The sequence below is a fragment of the Anopheles nili genome, chromosome 2 (assembly GCF_943737925.1).
Source record: "Anopheles nili chromosome 2, idAnoNiliSN_F5_01, whole genome shotgun sequence".
In the NCBI taxonomy this organism is placed as follows: domain Eukaryota; kingdom Metazoa; phylum Arthropoda; class Insecta; order Diptera; family Culicidae; genus Anopheles; species Anopheles nili.
This window is the reverse complement of record NC_071291.1, coordinates 477426-501813: the sequence shown is the minus strand read 5'-3', so window position 1 is coordinate 501813 and position 24388 is coordinate 477426. Positions and strand designations below refer to the sequence as shown.

At 39.2% G+C, this 24388-nt stretch overlaps 3 protein-coding genes across 3 annotated transcripts; 1 reads left to right on the top strand and 2 right to left on the bottom strand.

The window, feature by feature from the left end:
* Positions 1 to 5783: 5783 nt before the first annotated feature.
* Positions 5784 to 16978, bottom strand: LOC128721136 (calcitonin gene-related peptide type 1 receptor). Its single transcript, XM_053814859.1, has 10 exons — positions 16933 to 16978; positions 13990 to 14169; positions 12174 to 12303; positions 11926 to 12016; positions 11057 to 11148; positions 10518 to 10644; positions 8204 to 8305; positions 7259 to 7377; positions 6479 to 6659; positions 5784 to 6369 (listed from the first exon to the last, which is right to left on the bottom strand). The coding sequence occupies exons 1-10, from the start codon at positions 16976 to 16978 to the stop codon at positions 6103 to 6105; spliced, it is 1335 nt and encodes a 444-aa protein (XP_053670834.1). The 3' UTR covers positions 5784 to 6102.
* A 3049-nt stretch (positions 16979 to 20027) lies between these two features.
* On the top strand, positions 20028 to 21333 carry LOC128731251 (uncharacterized). The gene is made up of 3 exons (XM_053824357.1): positions 20028 to 20149; positions 20215 to 20626; positions 20691 to 21333. Exons 1-3 carry the CDS (start codon positions 20101 to 20103, stop codon positions 20695 to 20697), a joined length of 468 nt encoding a protein of 155 aa, XP_053680332.1. The 5' UTR covers positions 20028 to 20100; the 3' UTR covers positions 20698 to 21333.
* Positions 21334 to 23266: 1933 nt separating this feature from the next.
* LOC128721127 (gustatory and pheromone receptor 32a-like) lies at positions 23267 to 24080 on the bottom strand. The gene is made up of 4 exons (XM_053814850.1): positions 23862 to 24080; positions 23567 to 23791; positions 23415 to 23504; positions 23267 to 23332 (listed from the first exon to the last, which is right to left on the bottom strand). Exons 1-4 carry the CDS (start codon positions 24078 to 24080, stop codon positions 23267 to 23269), a joined length of 600 nt encoding a protein of 199 aa, XP_053670825.1.
* Positions 24081 to 24388: the final 308 nt, after the last annotated feature.

Sequence of the window (24388 nt, the reverse complement as noted above, 5' to 3'; positions counted from 1 at the left end):
TAATTGGTGTAGTTTTCTCCGTAGATTTAGTATTAGTACTACTAATGGAAGTGGTTTTATCCGTAGATCTTGTAGTAGTGTTGCTACTCGGTGTAGTTTTGTCTGTAATCTGTGACACGGTAGTACTAATCGGTGTAGTTTTCTGAGTGCTAGTAATGTTGTTGTTAATTGTGGTTATTTTGTCAGTAGACTTAGTAACGGTGCTACTTATCGATATAGTTTTATCTGTAATGGTGCCTGTAATAGATGGCCGAGTACTGGTGGTTATTTCTGCTGTAGAAAAATCGCTAAACGCTTCAGTAGCATCAGTTGGATCCGTCTGAATTGTTTTAGTTCCATCGATTGCAATGGGATGACCATGCGATGCATTCTGCAATATTCATGTTTTCCGTTACTTACGATATAACTATTGCAACGATGTTATGATGACTTATCATAGTACATGTCGCTATCTTCTTCTATAAGCTTACCCAATGTAACAACATTGCTTGAATTATAAAACAAACAGTAAAATACTTCATTCTGCAAAACATCTTAAAGATTTAAGTTGGTACTGATTAGCTGTTTGACTTTCTGCATCTTTATATAGTCCTTTCCTAACTTAATAACCTTGATAACACCTGTGTAAACAAAATGTGCAAATGTTTCGTTCTCCATCTGCAACCTTACCTAATGAAACAAATTTTCCACTGATCCTGACGAAGAGAATTTTTCCGTTTCGTTCGTAGAGATTATCATTGATGGTATACGACTAGATTTATGAAACTGGTAAAAGATGTGTTCAAAAAAAATCACAAAATGTTTTAATCGCTCTTAGTTACTTCTGCTGTGCGTTATGGCTCGTTGCTGTAGTACAAAACATGTTAGTGCTAAGTAACTTATAATTAAGCAGTTTTTTATTGCTTTTCTCTATATATTCCTTTTGCAGAATCGCACATAATAAGACACATATTTCATGAACTAGTAAATTCCAAAGTCTTTATTCGTATAAGCTTTTGTAGTTGGGAACCTATAAGTGATTAACGAGAGAAAGATGCTTTCAAAAGCCCCACTAGAATTTTGCATTATAGGTATTTGTTGAAGTTGACCTAGTACTAGTGTTAGTCGCTGTAACAGATTTTGTTGTTGTGGAGATTGAAGGAGATAATCTAGTGGTGCTGCTTGTAGTCTGTAAGGGGTTTGCTGTAACGATAGTTGTTGGAAGAGACCGAGTGCTGGTACTAGTTGTATATGAGTAGATGCCGTGGTATGATAATTTGTGCTAGGAGAGGATTGAGCAATGTTGTTAGTAGTTGATGCGGGTGTTTTTATGGAGTAGTTGCTGCAGAAGTTAAACGAATGCTGCTATTAGAAATTGTTATAGGTCTGACTGCAGCAGTAGTTGTAGAAGGTGATTGTGTGATAGAGCTTGATCTTAAACTAAAATTAGTGCTGCTAGTAGGAGAAGATTTGAGTGTAGTGGTTCCTGTGGTTTTGGAAGTAGTTAGGAGTAATTTTGAGGTAGTAGTAGCTGCAGGAGTGTTTGAGCTTGAACATAAACTAATATCGATGGTTGTAGTAGGAGAGAACTTGGGTGTAGTGTTAGCTGAGCTTGTTGGAGGTGATCGAGTACTTACGATAGAAATGCGAGAGAAATTGGGTGTAGTAGTAGCTGTGCTTGTTGTAGGTGATCGAGTGGTGGCGGTAGCAGTAGTAGAAGATTTAGATGAGGTGATTATTGTGCTTGTTGGAGGTGATCGAGTGTTGACAATAGTAGTAGGATATGTTTTGGACGCAGCGATAGTTGTACTTGTAGGAAGTGATCGCGTGCTGATGCTAATAATAGATGAAGGTTTTGTTGTATTGGTGATTGTGTTTGTAGGGGACGATCGAGTAATGATACTAGTTGTTAGGAAAGATTTGCTTGTAGGCTTGGTTGTGATCCTAGCAGAGGACCGAGTAGTCGTGGTAGTAGTTGATGAAGATCGGCCTGTACTAAAGATTATACTTGTAGGAGGTGATTGTGGGGTAACGGTTGTAGTTGATGAAAGTTTTGTGGATATAACGCTCATAGATGATAATAGAATGCTGTTGCTGCTAGTCTGTGAAAGTTTTACTGTAGTTGAAATTTTACTTGCTGGAGATGATCTTGTAGTAATGCTGCCAATTGTAGAGGATTTTGCGGTAGTAATGGCTGTAGTAGGTGACCACGTTGTGGTACTAGCTACAGTAGCAAGTGCTACCGTATAGATACTCGTAGCCGCTTGTGTATCAGTGTTTGAGGATGTCAATCTCGTACCACCATTTGTGTTATATAATGGTTTTTCTGTAGTAGAACTCAAAATGGAGCCACTGGTGGTTTCTAACGGCCTTGTAGTTCTGATGCTCACCGAAGGCAGCCCCGGAGAAGTGGTAGTAGCTTTAGTTTGAACTGGCTTTCCAGCTTCAATACTCAAGGGAAGTAACATGGTACTATCCAACGGTTTTTCGGTCGTAGTAATCGAAAGAGGAAGCTCAGTGGTCTCCAACGGCTTGGAAGTTTCCGTGCTCGATAAAGACAACTGCGAAGTAGTACTAGTTTTTGATAGATTTGCATCTTTAACGGTCGAAGGATCTAAATTTGTGCTAACACTGGTGACATCCAACGGTACTGCTGTAGTACTCGTAAGGGACAGCTCAGTGATGGTGCTAATGGTTTCAGCATCAGCACCCGTAAATGACAGTTCAGTATTATCACTAAAGGTTTCTAATGGCACTTCTGTTGGTGGCTGCTGAGTGCTTGTATCGATTTCAAACGAGGAATTCATAGTCGTAGAACTTGAAATATAAAAATCTGACATAGTTTCCCAAGTAGTGGTCTCCGTAGCAGAATTTACATCTGGCTCAGTAGCGTCAGATGACAGCGTTGTGCTAGCTCCATCAACTGCAATAGGATGACCATGCAATGTACTCTGCAATTTTACCATCATTTAATTTTATGCTATCATCACTTTAACTTCTAATAAGTTCTTACCATATGGAACAAAATAATTTGAACTAAAAAGCAAACAGCAAAAGACTGCATTTTGCCAAATGTTATACGCATCTGCTTTTCTAGTAGCTAGCAGTTCGGCTGTCTGTTGCTTTATATAGTACTTAGCTATAGCTTCAAGACCATTATAACACATTTAGAAACATGTACCTGTGAATTGTTTTGCACGTGTATAGCAAATTCTGCTGTTGCATATATTTTGAGGTTTTGTACGATTAAAAGCATGCGTTCGTTGTATAGGCAATCAATATGTTATGTACCTGTAGGGGAGTGAGTTTTTTAGGTCGACAATGTTGTGATATATTTCATGATCTTGACGCATTTTCTTTTACCTTCTCGTGGCTGCTCTCATGACTGATTGTTGAAATCCATAACTAATTCAAAAACATGACTTTTCGAATTGCTGAATGCATCTTTTTTGAAAAGATATTCAGCTGTAATAACACTAGCTTTCTTTCCGATTCGATAATTGTTTAAGTGTCGACAAGATGCTAAGACAACATCGAGTACTCTACATGCTTTATGCCGATATAATGTGTTTTATTTATCGGTCGTTAATTTGCAAACTTTTAAATCATAGTCTCCCGATGGATATCAATAGACTAACCGGACGGGGCAGCAGTGGTTGTTGTTCTCGGGCGTTTTGTCCGCTTGGTATACAGCCGGGTCGGGTGGGTGCCAGATTTATGGGGACGAGGTTTACCTGGAGAGCGGCTTGCTCCTTTGTCTGCCGCAGCGACATTCTGAACACCAAAAAACACCCAAATAATATGTTAGAAAAATTTATTCTCATACACACAACCCAAATAGTATACTACCAGGAAGAGCAGAATAGCTCCGAAAATTACAAGAATGGAAGACAGCTTCATGATGATCTTTTTTGTAAAAGTCTAAAACTAAACTGACATTAAATCTTTTTTGATTTGTTTATATATGACTGGATGGACGAGAATTTCTATTCAAAACCTTCTGCATTCTGTTTTGCGTCCTTGGCAAAAGCATGTTGCGAATATTTTAACAGTATCCAGTTAAACGCAGCTGTTAGTAGAGTATATAGACACAGCTAAAGATGTATAAGTTTGCCGTGAATCGTTTCTCCCTATAACCTTTTTTTTCGATATGATGCACATAGCAATAGAAGGGTGCAAGCTGTGTCAATATTAATATACAAATACAATTGAGTCGTATGAACTTGAACTTCTAGGCAGGGCATCTTACAAGTGCTAAAAAATTTGCAACACTTTTCGACACATGCAACCGTTTTAGGCGACCGACAAGTGATGCGAAGTATCGTCGTTTTTTCAGCTCGCAGTCAGATGTCACAATTGCCATGCTAATGTAGAAACTCGACGTCTTCAAAATTTTTTGTACAATCCGTGTAGTGTACGCATCGCCCAGATTGATTCCGAACATGTCCTTGAATGCAAATACAACTGTTGAGCCTCACCGACGGACAGATCTGACCATAGGTGCCGCAGGATTTTCCACAGGGTCTACCAAATTGCACGTACGTCTCATTACTCAAACAGGTTACCCGCTGGGAAGACGAAGGCGTCGGATACCACCGAAATATCACGTTCCAACAATTGTTACAATTCCTCATCCACGCTGCTGGAACGTGCAGGTTGTTGTGAAGCAACGAGTTCCAGATTGGTTGAATCTGTGCGATTGTAACAACACACGCTAGAAGTATCCATCTGTTTGTGCGTTCCATTTCAAACTGATTGAACCACAAGTGTTGGAACCATAGGAAACACGTCTAACGACCCTAGACTAATTCACTTCCGCTAAAGAAACGATGTGTTAATGAGTTCACTTAAATCATCAACAGCAATTTTAAGCTTGATGTTGTGCATTTCATTTACGCCTTTAAATCGAAATGATCTAAATATGGTTAAATTGTATGTATATGGATCAGTTTTTCTGGCACATCAACAATCCCAAAGAAACTTTAAAGTACGAAACAGCTGCATTAGAAAAGGCATTTAACACGTGTTGGTAAAATAAACGTGATCATGTTTTACCATATCCTATGTTACTAAACTGAGTTGCCACAAGATTCAATCCAGTCTGTACACTTCTACCAAAAGGTTCACCTTGTAGCTGTCTTTCATTGTCGAAATTTTAGGAATCAAAGGAGAAAGTACATACAAACTGCACCCCCAAAAATCTGGCACTCATCTGACAAAATTAATCGACATGCAAATTTTCGAAACGTGTTCTATTTTTCTAAGCGCTGAACGTCCGGTGTTTGGTTTTGCCAACATCCAGAGTATTATATGCAAGTGAGCTGCTACAATTGCGAACAATTCACAAAATACGATGAAGCGTAAATGGTAGCACTGCAGCCTTGGTTAAAGGAGTAAAGGAGAGTTACAAGCCAATGCCAGCATCCTAAATTCAATTTATGGGATTCGAAACGGCGCTACTATCGATGGTTCTTAGCTCTGTGTGCAAGAGCAATCATTCCTATGAAAATTTAATCGCACAAACGTATCCCACTCACATACCACATTCCTTTCATCGGTGTTTCTCGTGCGAGAACAATCTGCAAACGTCTGAGTTCCCCGATGTGATATTTTATTTTGGTACACGTTTTGAAAAATTGAACGAAATCGATTTACCTCTTCACATATTTCCCATCCATCCATCTTCTCGGTGTTCTCCTTCCTGCGCGCGTTTAGAAGTTGTCACATACAATTTGAACTCCACCAATAGTAGGAAATGGTGTATAAACATATTTTACGTTGCGAATAGTACCGGAAATCTGCCACCCCTCTTACATCCATCCATCGTGTTTCTGATGTCGTTCTGACCCCAGAAAACGTGAGCATACATGTTTAAACGATCGCTAGCAAACGCGAGCTGTTCGGCTTAGCCTCATGGCCTCCAGGAGTACGAGTCCATTACGCACGTTGTACGTTGACTCATCTCGAACGGTGGAGTTGTACACTGTCATGCGGTATCTGTCGTCGCGGCTCACCAACTGCTGACTAGGATACTCCTGTGCCTCAGACGGCAGACTGCTCTCGTTTCGGGGCTGGATCTCGGTGGCTGATTCCGGGCTGTGTGGTGCTGCGGACGTTCAGTAGTCATACGACCACATCGCGGCTTTGCGTTGCTGGCTGACCACCGTTGCTCTCAAGGAACGGGTGTGTCACAATGTCCGGGAAAAATCGGCTAAGGTGGCACTGCACCGCATAGATTACGTCGTGGTTGGCGAAACAAAACAAACACGAAACGCACAGGCCCTGCAGGCTGATCAGCAGAGCGGCCCCGATTTGGTAGTAACGCTCCACCTGACATCCCTTGTCCGGTCGAAAGGGTAACAGGATGTGCTGGAGGCCGAAGAGCGGGATCTACGTGCGGATGCGATTGAATGTGGAAGAAAGAGCAGTTGAAAAATGACCGTTGACAAGGTTTTGCATCCGACCGCAGAGCATTGCAGCTCGCCCATACAATACGTACGAGTATCAGCGTTGCTCGAGTGGCTTTTCGCAGGCCAAGCGGTGCTGGATGTGGAGAGGTAGAGCTAAGCTTCGTCAGCAGCACTCGGACTACGTTGATAAGAAACACGAGGGAGGCGACCAGCGAAAAACACACCGGAACCGTCAACAACCACATGGCGTGGCTTTCGTCCATCCAGCAGCTAGGTTTGGGGGTGAATAAGAGAACACACACACACACACACGCGCACTGTTAGCATTGTGTCCTTAAACCGAAGCGAACTGCCGAAAGACATTCGCAGCAAATCGGGTGCACTGGTGGGGTTGAGTTTTGTACCCCAATTGGACCCCAATGACGCGACATTGTTGTTTGAATAACGATGAGATGCAAAAAGAAATAAGCCAACACGTGTCACAATAAATCACGGCTACAATCCCGAAGGCAGCGAGGCACAAAATGAAAGCATACTTATTTCATCTTTCAACATCCAATCAATTAAGCTGCTTCTGGTCATAATCCATCATCCCTCGTGCCCACCGAACTGCTCAAGGATGATTCGATTTATTTATGAGGCAACCGCTTCCTTTTTGTCGCTCCCCTTCCGGTCTCTCTTAGAAAAAGGGGAAGGGGACGTTGTTGTGCGCCGGAACAGGAAAAACAAACCGAAGATTCATCTCAAGGTCTGCTGACTTGCCGACGATACTTCTTAGTGGGGCTACGTATCGGCAGCTCGCCATCAGTTTCGAGGTATCACAAACAATCTCATAAAAATAAGGCATCACTTGGCCGTAAAATACTTACTGCTCCGTATCGAGTGGTTGGGTGTTGCGGACCATGGCATACAAGCCCACCAGCAGCATCGGCAATACCCAGCCGATCGTGACGAACCAACGCATTGCGACAATATCCTTGATAAAGACCTTTTTCCCGGAGCCGGTGTGTCCAGCGCATGTGTGTGAACCGAGTGGCAGGGTAACCGAGAAGGAAAAATCAGACGAATGGAATTAACGCCAGCGGAGACGGAGACGGAGGCGACTACGAGGAAATGGCATGAATCAATCTCGGCCGACTAAAACCACACAACCCCCAGAAACGATAGCCGGTGGCTCGACCAGTGACAGGTCTCGACGAGTCCTTTCGAGTTGGCCGCTGTCGACCGCCGGGAAGACGATATCATCGTAGCAACAGGCATATGGCGCCTGCTTGGTTTGTTTCGTGGTTTGAAAAGTCCTCCGGGACCGGCCAGCGTTGTTGAGAATAGCCATCATCCGGTTTGTCCTGCAGAGTATTCGTGCGCTACGATAAAGCAGCAACAATCTCCTAGCTCCGCGTATGCGAGCCTCCTGCTTCAGCCAAGTGGCTGTGTATGCCACTTCCTAATCGAAGAGAAAATATGCTTCAATGAGGAAATGACCCGATTCTCCGTTCGATGTACCGTTTGAGTGTAGGCGATTGTCGCGGCATTGATTTTATTAGTTGACAGGTTCACAGATGACGGACCAAACGCCCAAAGGGAGACTTTTTCCGATGGCAAATAGCTGTCTGTAAAGCCAACGCGGCTGCTGTTTGATGCGAGAACAATACGATTGAGCCGAGCGTCGTTAAACGACCAAGGCGTGGAGTTCACTGCCGACAGTTTTTAAATTTTAAATTAACGCCCTTTGCTGGGACACTGCATGGACTATCGCAGGACATTCTAGGCATGCAAAGCATACACAGATAAGAAAAAATGCTCCATTTACTTACGATAACTAGCACCAGATGCAGGTGAAGTCCTTCGCAGAACATCCAAAAGTAATTAACCAACATCAGGTAGTGGAGAAGGATGTGCAGCGCTACGCACCATTCCTGAAATGCGAGATTGTGAGCGAACAAAAAGAACAAAGTGAAAATATAACCTTAACCCATAGCCTGCATCGACATCAACGATGACACTATAGCGCGAGCAGTTCCCGTTCATCCTAAGCTGTTGAAACACCTGATAAAGAAGCAGGTGTTGCCTAAAGCGTTAGCTTTAATGCTTGAGTTTTGTAACGTTGAGCTCTCTCCTTTTGTCCCTTCGGATAGGCTCCATTCAAGGTGAGGTTGTATTAAATTTCGATTAATTAAGGGGGTAGGTGTTTTTAATAACGCCTACAATCATCAGTCTGGGTGGTGCAGTTTTCCCCAAATTTCGTGTAATTTGCACGATTACAATGCAAAGCCTGCACATCCTATGTCCTACGTTGTACCGGCGGCGAGCACGTGCACTTGATTAAACATTGAAATATGCATCTGTTGCATAATCCCCTCATCCGCAAACCGACACAGTTTTTTGCAAGAATAACACCACAACCGGCACTTTGTTGGCCACACAGATAATTCACAAGCACGTGCTAAGCTGTGTTGCTTCGCTGGCCAAAAATTGACCACCGTGTCTTCTCTTTCCTTTGGCAGCTAACGTTTTGTAGCCTCAACTGAACGGCAGACTTGTTTTGTTCATATTTGATATGTGGTATTTTGTTTTTGCTTTTTTATATACTACTCTCCTGCGAAGCCTGAGCAACAAACGGGGATACAAGGTCCTTGCTAAAACATCATCGGTAAGCGGTTCACAAAGTGCCAAAACAAAAAAAATTACTATATAACATCCGTTTCTACAATGAACTTTCTAATATAAAATATGTTTTTTCCCGAACTCATAATTAAAGCTTAACATCGAGATGCGTGTGGTGATGGAAATTTGTTGACATTTTAATGATTTGCACCAACAATGTCACAAAATGTAATGAATGCATTTCAACCTACCTCGTTAACCTCACCATGCCATTTAACCATGTTTCATTTGAATCCGGCACCGTTAGCATGGTTCCGGTTGATCTGTCCAACACGTCCTGATTGGTAATTCTTTGATTTCACGGTATCTCGAATCGATCGATAAGGCTTACCAATATCAGCCTAATTAACGTAAATTATCAGCCTCATATGAAGCTGTGGCGTAACCAAATGTCAGCTTGTTGCATTTTCAATGGATTGTAATGCACCAGTTGACCATTTTGAACAGATCAATATTTTATTATTGCCTAACAATCGGAATCCTTTTCAACCTGTAGCCCTACTCTATGGAAGTGTCGGAAAAGGTTGAGCTGCTTTCTATAGGATGTAAACGGAAAAAAAACCCTTTCTTACGTGAGCATTATTTACAACGTGAGCCTTGCTGGTACGCACAGGAAATAATGGACCAACAATGCGAGCATAAATAAATTAACCTGCTTCCATTTTCCTAGGCAATTTACTTGCGCTTTTGCACTACGGAATGGCTCCGTAAGATTTGTATTTAAACCTAAATCAACTACGTGTTTAGTAGTGCAGCTAGTTTATATGATTTCTGAACGTAAACTTGCTTAGCGCGAACATGCAAAAAAGCATTTTCCAGTGTTTAGAATCACGAAATGGTACGAAAAGAAACTCAAAACTTTAATACGAAACAAGACTGCCTCTTTTCTTTTTCCTGTTTTTCCAGTACCCACCACCAATGTCCCCCAACTAAGGTATTAATATTCACTAGTGAGCTATTCCCTCCCAGGTGTTATGCCCAAGTGACCCAACGAAACATTCCTGTCGTTCTTTTAGCTTATGGTAATACTTTTCAACTCGCAGCGGAACTTTTACATCTCCGGATCCGGTACCCTGTAACATGGCTTTGTTACAAAATTATCCTACATAATGTACGAAGGTAGAAGGGTCAGGCTTTTTATCCTTTGCTACATGCCTATCTCACAACTCGCCTGTGCAGTTTTTCAAGAACTTTTGCACGCATTTGGCTAACCATTCAAATGTTCGTACCATTTTGGAAAACAAGTCACTATAGTCATTCCCTGTCCCAGTCCCCAACTATAGTTACCCTATCTCCACTGATTAGATATTTTTCTTTGGAAAATAAAATCTGATTTCTACAAAATATCGGTATGTCTTATTGTGTCCTTTATAATACACTTCCCTATGTGTTCTTATAGATACTTCGTTTAATTTTGCCTTAACAATGCAGTGTATTGTATATTTCCTGAATTATTCAACTTACCTTATTCGCATTCACAACTTCTGTATCCTCGACGACAAACTTATACCAAAATATCCAGAACAGACAACTCAGAGCCAAGGAGGTAAATAAATGAATGTGTATCCGTATACGGGTGCACTTTAACGTCCTGTACGATGGAAAAAAAAGTAGTAACATAATCAGTATATTTCTATTCGCTACAACCCACTAGTACTTATACAGTTTAGGGTATAGCTGTGAAATAAATATTAGACAAAAATAAACATGGACTCGTGTTCAACAACATCTTTAATATTGCAACTAAAATGCCCAAGAGACGACGAGCATTCAACAGATAAAATTATATCCAAATAATCCTTTAGCAGACTGTGTTGTGTTGTTGGTGGCTAATATTTCCTATCGAAAAGATTTATGACTTTGCGTTATATTCACAAACAAAAAAAGCCACAATAACTAATAGTCACAAAAACCAATGGTTTTCCCGCAACATTTGACGCAGTTGCTTCGCTCTTCACAACTGTAGACGATGGATTTCTTCGTTCATTCGCACGTGTACGTACCGAAAACTGAGAAATATGCATAACGATATTATTAGCGTTGAGAGTGATATTGTGTATCCACCAATGTAAATGTCGTTCACCAGCCGACGAAACTAGAAAGATAAATAATTTCATACATTACTACCCAAGCCTTCATGACGGCGCCCATTATGCTTGTTAGCATGAAATGACCCAACGGAAAAGATGTCTCAAACTTATGGCAACATTATGCGCCATATCTGCATTCACCGTGTGAGTCAATGTTCTGAACCATTACTTCATCTGGGACAACACTCCAAGCAACGAATTCTGAATCAACCACAAAACTCGGTCTATCTGGTTTATTGCTTCTTGTTTTTGTTTTGGTCATGATATATAAAATTGATGATGACACACCGTAATCAAAAACGATTGGTTGAAGCTGTCCGAGTGCTGGCTTTTGTTACTTGCTATGATTAGAAGCTGTGTAGTACTACTTCGTGTCTTCGACGACGGAACAAGTATCTACTATGATAAGACTGTCACGCGTTCGAGCGTTTTTACTTAGGTTGCATTTGAAAGTGCCATTCGTAAAAAAAACGTCTGATCAAATCGAAGTGTGTTTTCGACAATACCGACAATATTCGCTCAATAGCTCTCCATGTAACAATCATCAAACTGAATGATTTATCGGCGATTCGTCTAAATAAATAGATAAAACCTATATGATGAACACCACGACGCAGTCAATCGCATTGCGTTACAGCGAGGCATTGTGATGAAAGCTAATAGTTCAGATGAAGAGTAGCTATCATTCATATTCACTCCCTCAGTCGTCTTACGGAAATTTAAATCAATAACTCGAAAACATAGAACATACCCCGCTTGCTTGCATAGCAGTGCAATCATACCTGCATGTCATCTGTGTCGATGCAGTTCGTATAGTTGGACCATTCTCGTCCCGAAAGCGGATGTACGAACCAAGATCCGTTTTCATGACACCTGAGCAGAACAAAAAACAAAAATGTATATAGTCTGGCAGAGATTGGAAAACTATAAACTGTGTTGAAGAAAACAATTCGAATACAAATTTGCTTGTAGCGCATTGTAACACTCTCCCTTGCTAAGCAAAGCTCTTACAATATGATGAAATACTTACGTACGATAAGCTAGTCGCCGAGAGTCAAAACCAAGGACAAATTTTGGGCAGAAATTTTCTGCCACTTGTCCTGCAATTGTCGGCTCCCAGCACAACCATCCATCGAAGCGGCGAGGGCAAAAAGAAGTGCCTATGGAAAAATCAACATGTTATATGGAACACTGTGCCTCTAAACGATCATGTACAGATGGGTGCTCTTTTTAAAGACACCCTTAACAGAAGTGTTGAGCGATGCCGTTGGTTTTTATTCTCGGGGTACTCAACATGAAAAAAGAAAAAAAAAACTCATTCAAAGCGTATGTAATTTCAAATCCCATTTCCAGATAAAATAACACAATCGCACACATATATAATTTTCCAACCATTTTACTTCTGCACTTCTCCCGATCTCAAATCAGGTGCATTTTACGAAAAATGGTGCTAATAGGGGAGAAGCTTTCTGTTAAGCTATGTAGTACAGAATACACGAGTGTATCAGCATTTTTTTGGCCACGTATAAGCAACAAACAAACATTTCAACACAGCTAATTAATATAAATGGCAATGGTGTTTGGCACAAAAATACCAAACCACAGCAATACAGGTACTTTGGATTTTTGTATCGCTTAAATTAAATCCTTCTGTGTAATGCCCTTCGCGTCTCATAAATATTACTTTGGTTATGTTCCGTTCCCTTTTCTCGAAGCTGTCGTGCATTACTCTGTTGCACGATAGCATAAATCACGCTACGTATGTATGCGCATAGATTTTTTTATGTGATTATCATCATCCTTCTAATCTTCTACGGTAAAAGAAATCCCCATCATAGGCATAGGCTTTCATGTTACTGCACGGGTTTTGTGTATACGCTGGCCGTATTTAGCGGAAAACTTTAGTAACAAATTTTTAAAATATAAATTTTAAATATTTAATGTTTTTGTCTTATCCTTCCAAGACATTTAAAAATGTGTTTAAATTTATTGAATTTTCAAATAAATTAATAATGTGTCATTCCTTTTTCTAAACGCGGTTGGTGAGCTCATGTGATCCCCGTGATTTCAGCTGCGCTGGTATGAATTTATCTAGAATATTGCTTTTAATACCAGAGCATTAAAAAAAGATTAGGGCCTGAATGAAATTACCTTTCATAGAAATGGAGCTTTATTCAAAGCTTAAACTTCTATATAGTAGTATGTCGTCAACACAATGCTTTTAAACACACAAAATTTCTTATACCGTCCCGATCTATGACCTTCCAATTTTTATCGTACAATTCCACTCTTGTGTTTTTTGCCATGACTTAAGTTGAGCCGTAACTTAATTTCTGATTTGCTTCCTCTCTTCTGACATCTGTTTGAAAAGTAGGAAAACCTAGAAGTAAAGATGGTAGTTCCACCTTCTGCTTCCATCGCACAAGCCAATGTCAAACTCGATTTGTTTCCGATGGGAGGAACATTTTTTCTTTCGCTAGTTCAAGGGTTTGTTTCCGCCAAGTTCTCCCTTTCTCGCTACACTAAAAATGGAATCTGGGCAAATCCGTCGAAAAGTTTTATGTTTATGCCATGTATCTGACACTGAATTAGCACATTTTTTTTAATCTTGTTAAAAAGGTGTTTGTAGAATTCTTTGGTGAATCGGAAACCGTTGCGTTGGGCACAGATTTGTATAGATACCCAAAAAGTAGAAGTCATCTTCCCATGCTGTATCAGCATGATAAATTGTATCAAATATTTGACGATTGTACAGTCAGCTATTTTGGAAAGCCACACATCAAATCGATAGGTTAGTTTAACAGCGATTACCGCACTTTGCACCTCGAACAACTGCTAATACTCACCGTCGGTGGTCCAGGGCTGTTCGGTAGCATTCGAACGCATACAGCTGTAGTACAGATGCCGCATTAAATCCGCCGGACTCTCGAATTCGAACCTGTCGTACTGAATTTGATCATCCCGTCCATCACCTGTTCCACCACCTTCCTCTATCATGGGTGTTTGACCTAAGTGACTCGCGCTCTCTGCAACACAAAAACGCCTCTGGTTACATAGGTACACTTCACGTCACGTTCAATGTGAGAAATTTGATCAATCCAGTATAATGCGATATACGGTTCAACTGCAATTTGCTGTTACACTACTGTTCTTACATCGTATCTATTTTTAAGATAATTTTGAATTGTTGTGGAAAGTTGTAATTTCAAACTATCGCAACTAAGTTTGCCATTAGTTTGAGCTAATCTATCAGAGGTCACAAAAATCACATAAGAAGCAGTACACTTGTTTATGTATGCAAAGAGAAATCAAGTTATCGCCTGGTGTAAAATCTGTCTTTTAGTTAGCTGACACAACTGAATAAAATCGTCCAAACCCATCCCGTGAGCTCATGCATCATTCTCGAGATGACGAAAGAAATTGCAACAGTTTGTGCAGCAGAGATCATATTTCCCGGCAGTGCCATAATCAGGCATTGATCATAAACGAATTACTCACGGCAAAGACTAGTCCACGAATGATGATAAATATCACTGATCAGAAAATCGCATTTTACATGGTTCTGGCACTTTCGTTTCATGAATGGAATGGAATTTTGTTGGCTTCACTTCGTTTCATGAATGGAATGTCGATTTTCTGAAGAGTCAAGCATCGATGCAACTAAACGCGTGTAAAAGATGCTCAACTAAGGCAAGTTTTTTCACCTGCTGTTCATTCTTAACCTATAGCTACTACTATTGCTTCGGATCTTGCAAAATCTTTCACTGTCAGTCTACTTTTCCTGCATAGTACCCTGACTGTATTGTGCTGATTTATTTCTATTGTATGTGGGGCACCAACTGAAATACAGCTTGAAATAAACTCTGATGGAATGTTTTCCACAGCAAGCTCATATTCCAAAGACATATTCTTAACATCATTTTATATCATTCCAATCATTCCAAAACAATGAAAACAGTTTCATTGCCAGAATCCAGAATCCAATCCAGAAAAAGCAGTAATTATTCGCAATGTATATGTATTCCATATCAATAATGTTATATGTAACGTAATATAACACAAACCGCATTAAATTCCTATCTAAAAGCGATATCGCATGTGTGCCTTTATTTAAGCGTTTGTTACACTTTTAGACGAATCGTTATGCTCATTACGTATTTATTTGGTAAAACGATTTTTATCGACAATAACACGCATGTTTGGTACTATAGCGTACATTTATCAAGGCAATCCCAATAGCCCTTTGCCACTCTTAATCTCCCATTTCAAGTAATCCTCCTGATCCATAACAGAAGCCTGTTCAGAAAACTGTGCTGAAAAGGAGAACAATAGAGCAGTCTTCCGTCGCAGCTGTTGTTCAATTTTAGCAGATTACCTTAATGATTACGTTTAGCCCCACATGACTTGCGCTAGCAAAACAATTATCCATTATCGATTAATCATCTCTAGAGTGTTGAAATCGTATGAAGCCTTCGAGGACAGATGAACCAAAGGAAACAAACTAACATCATTGATGAAGCTTTTGTAAATTTACTTTCTCTTTCCTTGACGTTGCTTGAAGCAAGAATCTAACAATACTTTAGCGACGATGTCGTATGGTTGTATTATAGTGTTGACGAGAATAAACAGCACAGTTTTCCTTACCCGTCGTTACGACGGAAATTGCAATTCGATACATTTGCTTCCGGGCACGGTTTCATCTTTCCTGTGAAACACTACTAAATATCCTTCCTTTCTCTTAGGGTAAAGCGATAAATTGAACTTTACCATTTATCACCAGCACCTTCTTCAATCAAACAGCTTTAACCCTCGGAACACTCATTCGTTTCCAACATCCACCACGAACCAATGCACAATCAAGCGATTTCAATCGTATACGATTCGCTGCCTTATTATAATTATGGATCGTTAGAATATGTTCCACTTAACACATTCCAGGAGAAATTAGGTCTGCGGCCTTTTGTATCCTGTGCCATTTTTTATCAGAATGCATGTGGCGGTAATAGGTTTGTTGAAACGCCTATCGACAACAATGTGATATCAACAAGTGTGAGCCTTAGTTCAGGTGAAACGAGAGAAAGACCTCAGGAATGGATACAAATTGTACACACATAGTTAGCTCAAGTTATCAATAGCCATAATGCTTGCATATAAGTAAAAGAAGCTACATTGTTATTATCCTAAAGTGTACGTTAAAAAACTTTTTCCATAAATCGCAAAGAAAGCATTGCGAGTTGTGTCTTGCAATCTGTTGATTCAGATATTGAAGATCGTCATTACTGCACAAAAAAGATTTGTGAAATTGCTTTTAGAAATATGAAACCTATGGGATTTCTATGCTCAACAACAGCTTTTTTTTAGTTACCAGCCGAGCTCAGGGCTATGTTCAGTCAAACAAATACCATTTCATCAGAATACAACAAAGAATTGACAATTCGTTAGGTATCAACTATCTTAATCCATTCTTCTCGATTTTAAAGCTATTTTGTTTCCAAACAATATTTTTCTTCGAATTTCTGTGGTATCATTCCCTTTTTTCAATTTTCGATTTCAATTTTGGAAAAGCTTCATTACTGCAATTTACATTCAAACCACGCTAATGAGCCAAAAATAACGTCCATGTCGCTAAAATGGCTTATAGCATATAGAGAGCATGCTTTAAAAGTCATTATAAAAGTCATCATAGCGCTTTTCGTTAATCCCATTGCATTAAATCTCAAATATCACTAAATATCATGGCTGATTCTTATTACTGGTAATGGTCGTGTAGTAGCTAAATAAATATTTACCATTCACAAGAACAGCTCGCAGCGCAACAGCAATGTCCTGTAGCATGCTTGAGTTTTCGCTCAAGTCGTCCAAGTGCGCTCAGCGGATTAATGTTTGTACATTCAATTATCCACTTTTTCCACCTTTCCCGTGAAATCTTGATGAATTATTTATTCATCAGCTAACTAAGCGACATTCGCTGCTGCTATTGCTGAATATCGGGTACAGGACTTATGCTACACTACGCCATCATTGATCACAGATACGCACACTCTAAATGTCTTCAAATCATCAAATCTCCAGTTGCTGCTCTGATACATCAGCTGTTGAGAGATTATTTACTGATAAACCAAACATAAAGCACATATACGCACTGCATGCATACTTCCGCACGACACGTTATAAGCAGCTCAATTTACTTTTCGTCGTTCATCCACGAATAGGCAATAAACATATGTGTGCAAGAAATTTGAACGCTGCCTCGGCGATTATTCTCGGAAAACGAGACTAACAAATGGCCAAATATCGTCAAAACTACAGCTACTGTAAACATGCTCCGACAGATCGGCCAACTCTCCTCAATTGCCAATACGCAACTGGCGGATGAACACAGCAGGACGACAGCGCGAACCCAAGCGTAACGTCATGCATTCAAGAGCATCCTTAAACGCGGTTCAAAACAACGGAACGTTACCCACGCCGGCAGATGAGTATTACCATTGACTCAGATGGAGGTGCCTGGTATAGAATGGACGGCGAACTTTATCGTGTTCGATGAATGCGAGAGAAACTGGCGAGAGCTGTTCCAGTATTAAAACAAGAGAGGAATTTACGAGCATGCAACGAAAAACGGAACGGATGCAAATGCAAACGCGTACGACAGCACTCAAGTTGTCTCACAATGTGTGTGTGTGTGTTTTCATAATGCAATATTTTCCCGCCAACAGTTGTGATTATAAGTTGCAAAATTTTTAATATGTTATAATTAAAAATTCATAATATGTTCGGGCGATTTGCTATCGAATTTGAGTACATCGAATTCAACCATCGACAAATACTCAACCAGAAAGAGTAAAGGAACACGCTTTCGATTACATTCTTGATATTATATTTTTACTTAGTTGATCAGATGGCAATACCAACGCAACCACTATTCCAAGTAACAGACTGCTCAGTTTTTTTTTTCAGTTACAGTTATCTTCTCTCCAAAATGCGTTAATATTCGATAAGCACCTTGATAAGAACAGTATGTAATGCTGAGGCATGTTTCACGACACCATCAGTTTTCGCTGCTGCACGTTCGAGGTTAGCGTTGAATTTCGCTCGGATTTGCTTAATTTATCGTTATGAATCAATTCGCTCGCCGTCTCATAGCTCTGATGGTGTTTTGTATCTTACAAAATGGTGAGTAGATCAGCTGTTGCCGTTCTAACAGTTAACTAAACGATTATGTGATTCCAGCAGCTTCCTCTCTTTCGTGTTTCTCGTGCGATCACTTGGATGACACAAGCATATGTGAAGAAAATTTAATCGAATGCGATGCGAGCACCGCCTCGCTTGGCATGATAAGAGTGGCCGCCTTCAAACCCACATTTCAGACCATCCAGTCGGAGAGTTTCCAGTGTTTCGAGTTGTTAATAGAAAGCAGCTCGAATCAAATCATGCGCTCACGAGGGTGTTCTTTCGATACAGTAGATGTATGCCAGGGAGAGCCTCGTGTTGGCGCCCAAATAGGTTGCCGATGGTGCAACAATTCTGATGGTTGTAATTCGACCGGTAGCATCAGGGCGAGTATATTCCTTATAGTGGGAGTACTGACGATTGGAATGCTACAAAAGGTTTTCTAATAAACATAACTGGCTGCTGTAGCTTTATTCCCCATGTGTTTCCAAAAATGAATTTAATTTAAACTCTAATGAAAGAAATTAAAAACCAATAACCAAAGAAGATTTTGTTTAGATTTTACTATGAAAATGTTATTAAATGTATGCATCCAGGCTTCCATATCCATGAAATTTCTTTGTGATGTATTGGCTTAACAATGAGGTATGCAGAGTCCATATAGAAAAAATAACCACCCTTCTCCCAACGATAACGAAATGAAGATGATGTCAACTGTCGTTCAGTGCAATACACACGTAGCAGCTTGTTCAAAAAACATGACTTACAGTTGGAGACAACTTCTTTACATACATCTAGCAAAGAATAAACGTTAGAAAATAAAATTCATTAATCTAAAGCATGGCTCATACAACTTCATGATAACTTCAAAACTACAATTTACGCTTCTTTCAAAAAGTGAAATGATTTACCCACATTTATATAAACAGACGCTATTTTGATCAAAGCTAAATTTTGTCACAATATGTATTAAAATATTTCAAATTTACCATGCATTCTAAAGTCTTCGTGAGCGGCTCCCGCTAGTTATGATTTGGAGCATATAAAACGAAAAAAATGTTGATATTGTTTTTTTGAACATAAACGAAGTTTTGCTTTAACATAATCTTGTAGAAAAATTGTTTTGCTTTTTGTTTTTGGCTGAGCCTACAGAAAGCAATCTTACCCTTAAACATCATTAAAAACAGACAGAGTGTGTACCAGTCGTTGGGAACGCTAATAACGAGTGAAACCCGGACCCTTGATGTCTGTGAGTCGCATGCGCAAAAAATTTTCTCACTCTTCTTCTCACTCTTTTTTCTCCCGTTTATTTTTTTTTCGAATTTAGCAAAAATAATTTCAATCATTACATTATGTGTATAATATGTATATATATATATATATATATATATATATATATATATATATATATATATATATATATATATATATATATATATATATATATATATATATATATATATGAGTTGTCCCTACAAATTACGAACGAATGAACCACAATATTTCGATTATAGTTCAGGTGATATTGAATCTCTGATCAAAATTAACTTTAGCACGCATTGATTCGTTTCTTCATTGATCGTACTGTCCTTGTCTACCACACTATAGTATGATAGCATGCGTCACGCTCTGGTATTTTGAAGTCACCACTGGAAAAAAACAACCGCTCGTATTGGCTGCTGTGAACGCGTTTCTATTTGTGGTTTGACTATAGCGTTGTAAAGTTCGCGTCGCTGAGATCATTTGTTAAAGCGTCAAAAATTAAAGGTGAAAGCAATATTCCCACAATGAAACTACTACTTTTGAGCGCGTTTTTCTTTCTGGCCAGCCTGCACGGTAGATTTTAGTCTAGCAGTGAATGTCTTCTTTGATTTAAGCACATCTGTTCCACCTTTTTTCAGCTGCCCAATCCCTGCGCTGTATGCAAGGAACAGAACTCGTTTTATCCACGGACACAAACTCCGACAAGGACAAAGAAAAGATACCCGAATACACTGAGTGTGGTCTACTCACTACTAGCGCGTCGGTTGCAGCTTTATTGCTGTTAAAACCTAATACTGCCACTTTTCCCTCCACCGACTACAAGTGCTTTCATATGCGGGTCGAAGAATCCGAAACCAGGAAAGCCACCATTGTTAAAGGTTGCATCTACAAGGCGCAGAACGTTTGTGATGGCCAATTTAAGCTAAACACCATGCGTGAAGTGTTCTGTAGCCAATGTGATCAGGACGAGTGTAATTCGGCGTTTCGGTTCGCTTCCTCTTGGAAAGTCTTAGGCCTATCTGTTTTAACCATCATATGCTTCTTCTTCAAGTAAGCCAGTCTCGCCCGGTTCCCATTTACTCTACTATATATATGCCAAATGAACCATTTCTAGTGTGTAATCTGAACGTCGATGGTAAAATAAAACGGCGCTATTCGATAGGCAATCTCACAACTCTCAGGATATTACGCATGCCTTTAGCACATCAGGTTGCAAACGATACTTTGCCGTTAGTTACGGGGTGGAATTTTATCGAAACTAACTACAATGTTTCTATAATAGAAGATATGCCGTTTGAAATCCGGTAGATGACCGAGAAACATGCCTTACAATTACAAACCATAGCGGCTTTCCATTTAAGACGTTGCTTGAAATTATCGTTTACGAGAACAATTCAAACTGTGGTTCTTACCACGGCCTTAAGCGAGGGAAATGATACTAGCTTCCAGCATGAGTTTGTAGCGCTTTGATTCCTAAGAAATATTTTAGAATCTCGATAATCATACAAAAACATTGCTAAAGTGTATAATGTGATTTTTATTAAAACATGATTAATCAAAAGTGGTAGCAGTTCTTGTGCTTATTACGCGATTAGTAGGCGTATTGCATTGCGTTAGGAATAAGACTTTGTCATTACTCGCGTCATTGTGCGCATCTCGCCGTAACACGTTTTATAAGTTGCAAACCATTTTAGAAAGCGAATAAACAATAAAATTGCTGTCATTAGTATGCCACTTATGACTAACACGATGTTGGGTAAAGCATCTCTTAGATGGTACCATTTTTACTCATCGAGTGACATCATCCGAAATCAACAATACTCTTGCTCTACCTCGTATCTCGTATTATATTTGTGCAGCGGATTTTTTTGATGATATCATCATCCTGGTTGAAAGTTTCAATAGAATGCGTTGTTTTTGTTCACTTGGCTCATGCTAACATACCAACAACAATAATTCAAAACCACAACTTGCGCCAAAAAATGCAGTCACATAATAGAAAAAAGTTGTATGATTTCAAAATAATTGTTTTGGTTAGCTGTTGCGAACAATATGAATCACGATTTAGTACATGGTCGTGTTCTACCAGTTTTTTAAATCTTTTTTCTTGGTCACTTCAACGAATCGTTACTACTTTTAGTTGTATTCTTGAATATGAAATTGTACCAGTATAATCACATAGCTCGAAACTGTAGTTATTATCTGAGAATAAAATAGTAACAAGTTAGAATAAGCACATAATTATTAGATTACTGCATTACTACGTTTTGTGCTTACAGAAAATAATAGCCCTCGGTTGATTTCATACATGTCGTAATTGCTTATATTGTAGTCTCGGTGCATGCAATCCAAAGTTATCAGTTCCAACTGTAAAATATTATTTCAGCTTATAGATCTTACTCATCATAATAATTTCAATCATACCAGCTGCTCGGTCCCATGCCCTCGGTAGCATTTGCTTAGTTTGTTAAGAACAGGCAACATCTTCTTTGATCGGTCGGTGTACAGTGAAGGAACTGCCAGCATGTAGTACAGTTGAGCGCAGAGATATACTAAAAATGTCACAGGATTCAAGTATTTTATGATATCATCCAAGCTCAAACCATTTTGTATCTCACGCATCGTAGAAGTGTATAAATAGTATACCTGGCAGTATGAAATAGTGCAATATTAGTTTCTTGTAATGGTTTTTGCCTGCTAGTGTAGGGATATTTACCGATATGACGATCATTAAAAAATACCAACAATTTAGTAACATAACTGGCAAATTCATCACGAACATAAATTGCTTCTCAAGTTGTGCGTTTGAACAATGCATCATATACACGTGGTGAAGTGTCATGTCTATGCATTTGGGAGATTCTGTCTTTCGAGTGCAACTCATAAGCTGAATATTAATTGAACTTTGGATATGAATCATTGTCATCAGTACCACCAGGTATAAATTAACCAGCGACGCAATGATGTACCGAAAAAAAGAAAATGCAAGCCCCACCGACATTTCGCCTTTACTAGGCAATACATCATTCAGTACGTAAAACATCACTAACGAAAGCATCAACAGCACCATATCAACAATTACAACTTTCAAGAACAGAAACTTGATATACTTCTTATACGAATCAATGTGTTTACAATTTTGGAATGACACAATATTTCGCAACGCAAACACGGTATTCAATGTAGCGAGTAGACTTTCCGCGTTGCATACCATTTTAATGTTAACGATGATTATAAAGAAGTATATGAAACATAGCTGAATTGCTATCAGAAAACTGGCGATGGGTACAAAATCATCATGCACGTAAAAATATATGGACAACAAAAGAGCAGGTGTGCAAAATGCGAATGAAACCGTCACTATAAAACAGTAAATCAAATTACAGCGTCCGTAAAAGAAACGTTGTCTAATAGCATCGAATCTTAGAGGAAGTGTACCACATGCTAGTAGAATATAAAAAAGGAGCCTTTCGATTAGTTCAGACCACTTCTTGGTACTCATTTTAACATGCAAAATGGTTCTTCATTCGTAAAAAACCACCATTTTCTCTTTTCGTCGCATACATCACGTTATTTATTTAGTATTCATCAATAAGAACAGGAATTTGTGACAGCCACCATTATACTCGCTCGTCATGTAAGAGCACAACAGCTGTGCTCGTCTACAAATCATTAAACCATCTAATCATTTTACTCATATTTCTGAATATGGAACTGTATAAGAATAATCAAATAACTCGTCATGGTTGCTATCATCTGTAACAATGGTTTGCATTACTAAGTTGCTAGCAGGACATCCTACATTCACCAAGCAAAGCAGCTCTACTAGAGTTCTTACCCCAAATAAAAGACTCCTGTTCAAAACATACATCCCGTAGTTACTTATTGAATAATTCTGCTGCATGCAGTCTACCATCAGTGTTTCTAGCTGTAACGATATTGCAATGTTCATGTACTGCTATAGAACGGCAATAACCTTCAACTGCTTACCAATCGTTCTGGAACTGGGCAATGGTGGTGACTAACGCTAATTACGTTCAATAAACCGATCATCCTTTTGGCTCGTTCCGTACATACTGTAGGAACTAACACAAGTAGATACAATTGTATACATTGATATACAACGAACATCATTGGATTTAAATATTCTTTAATATCATTCGATCCTAAACTTCTTTGGAATGTTTCCAAAGCAGTTATATAGGTGTAATATATCTGCGATAATAATGCAAAATCCCAATTTATCATCGCTCCAACGTTAGTTGTTTTCGACAAAAGATCTTACCGAATATACTATCATAAAAAAATACCATCCAGTCAGCATCATTACAGAAAAGTTTAAAGCGTTCATAAATTTCTTTTCAATTAAAATGTTTTTACAATGAAGCATATACATTTGCAACATTGTGGAAGCTGCGTTTTCTGCCCTTCGCTGAGCAGCTCTGCGTAAGTTATTTCTCGAAGTTTGACACCGAAGCAACCTTTTCACAATCTTATTTATCATCTCTTGCATTACCGCGCATATTAGCAAGCTTAGCAGAATAAAGTTCTCGATCATCGCAATTAAGTACATCATGAAAAAGAACAGCAACGAGCCAACGGACCGAACTATATTTGAACTTTTGAAAATACCTTCTTCACATTCATACAATGGTAGAAGTTGCATCACACAATCTATAACAACAACTTTTAAATAAAATAGCGAGTAAAATTTATATTCCATCATGGAACAGTCCAAGGTGCTTTCTAAAAGGTTCTTCAGGGCAAACATTTCGTTCAAGACAACACGCAGTGCATCTTTTTTCCAAATAA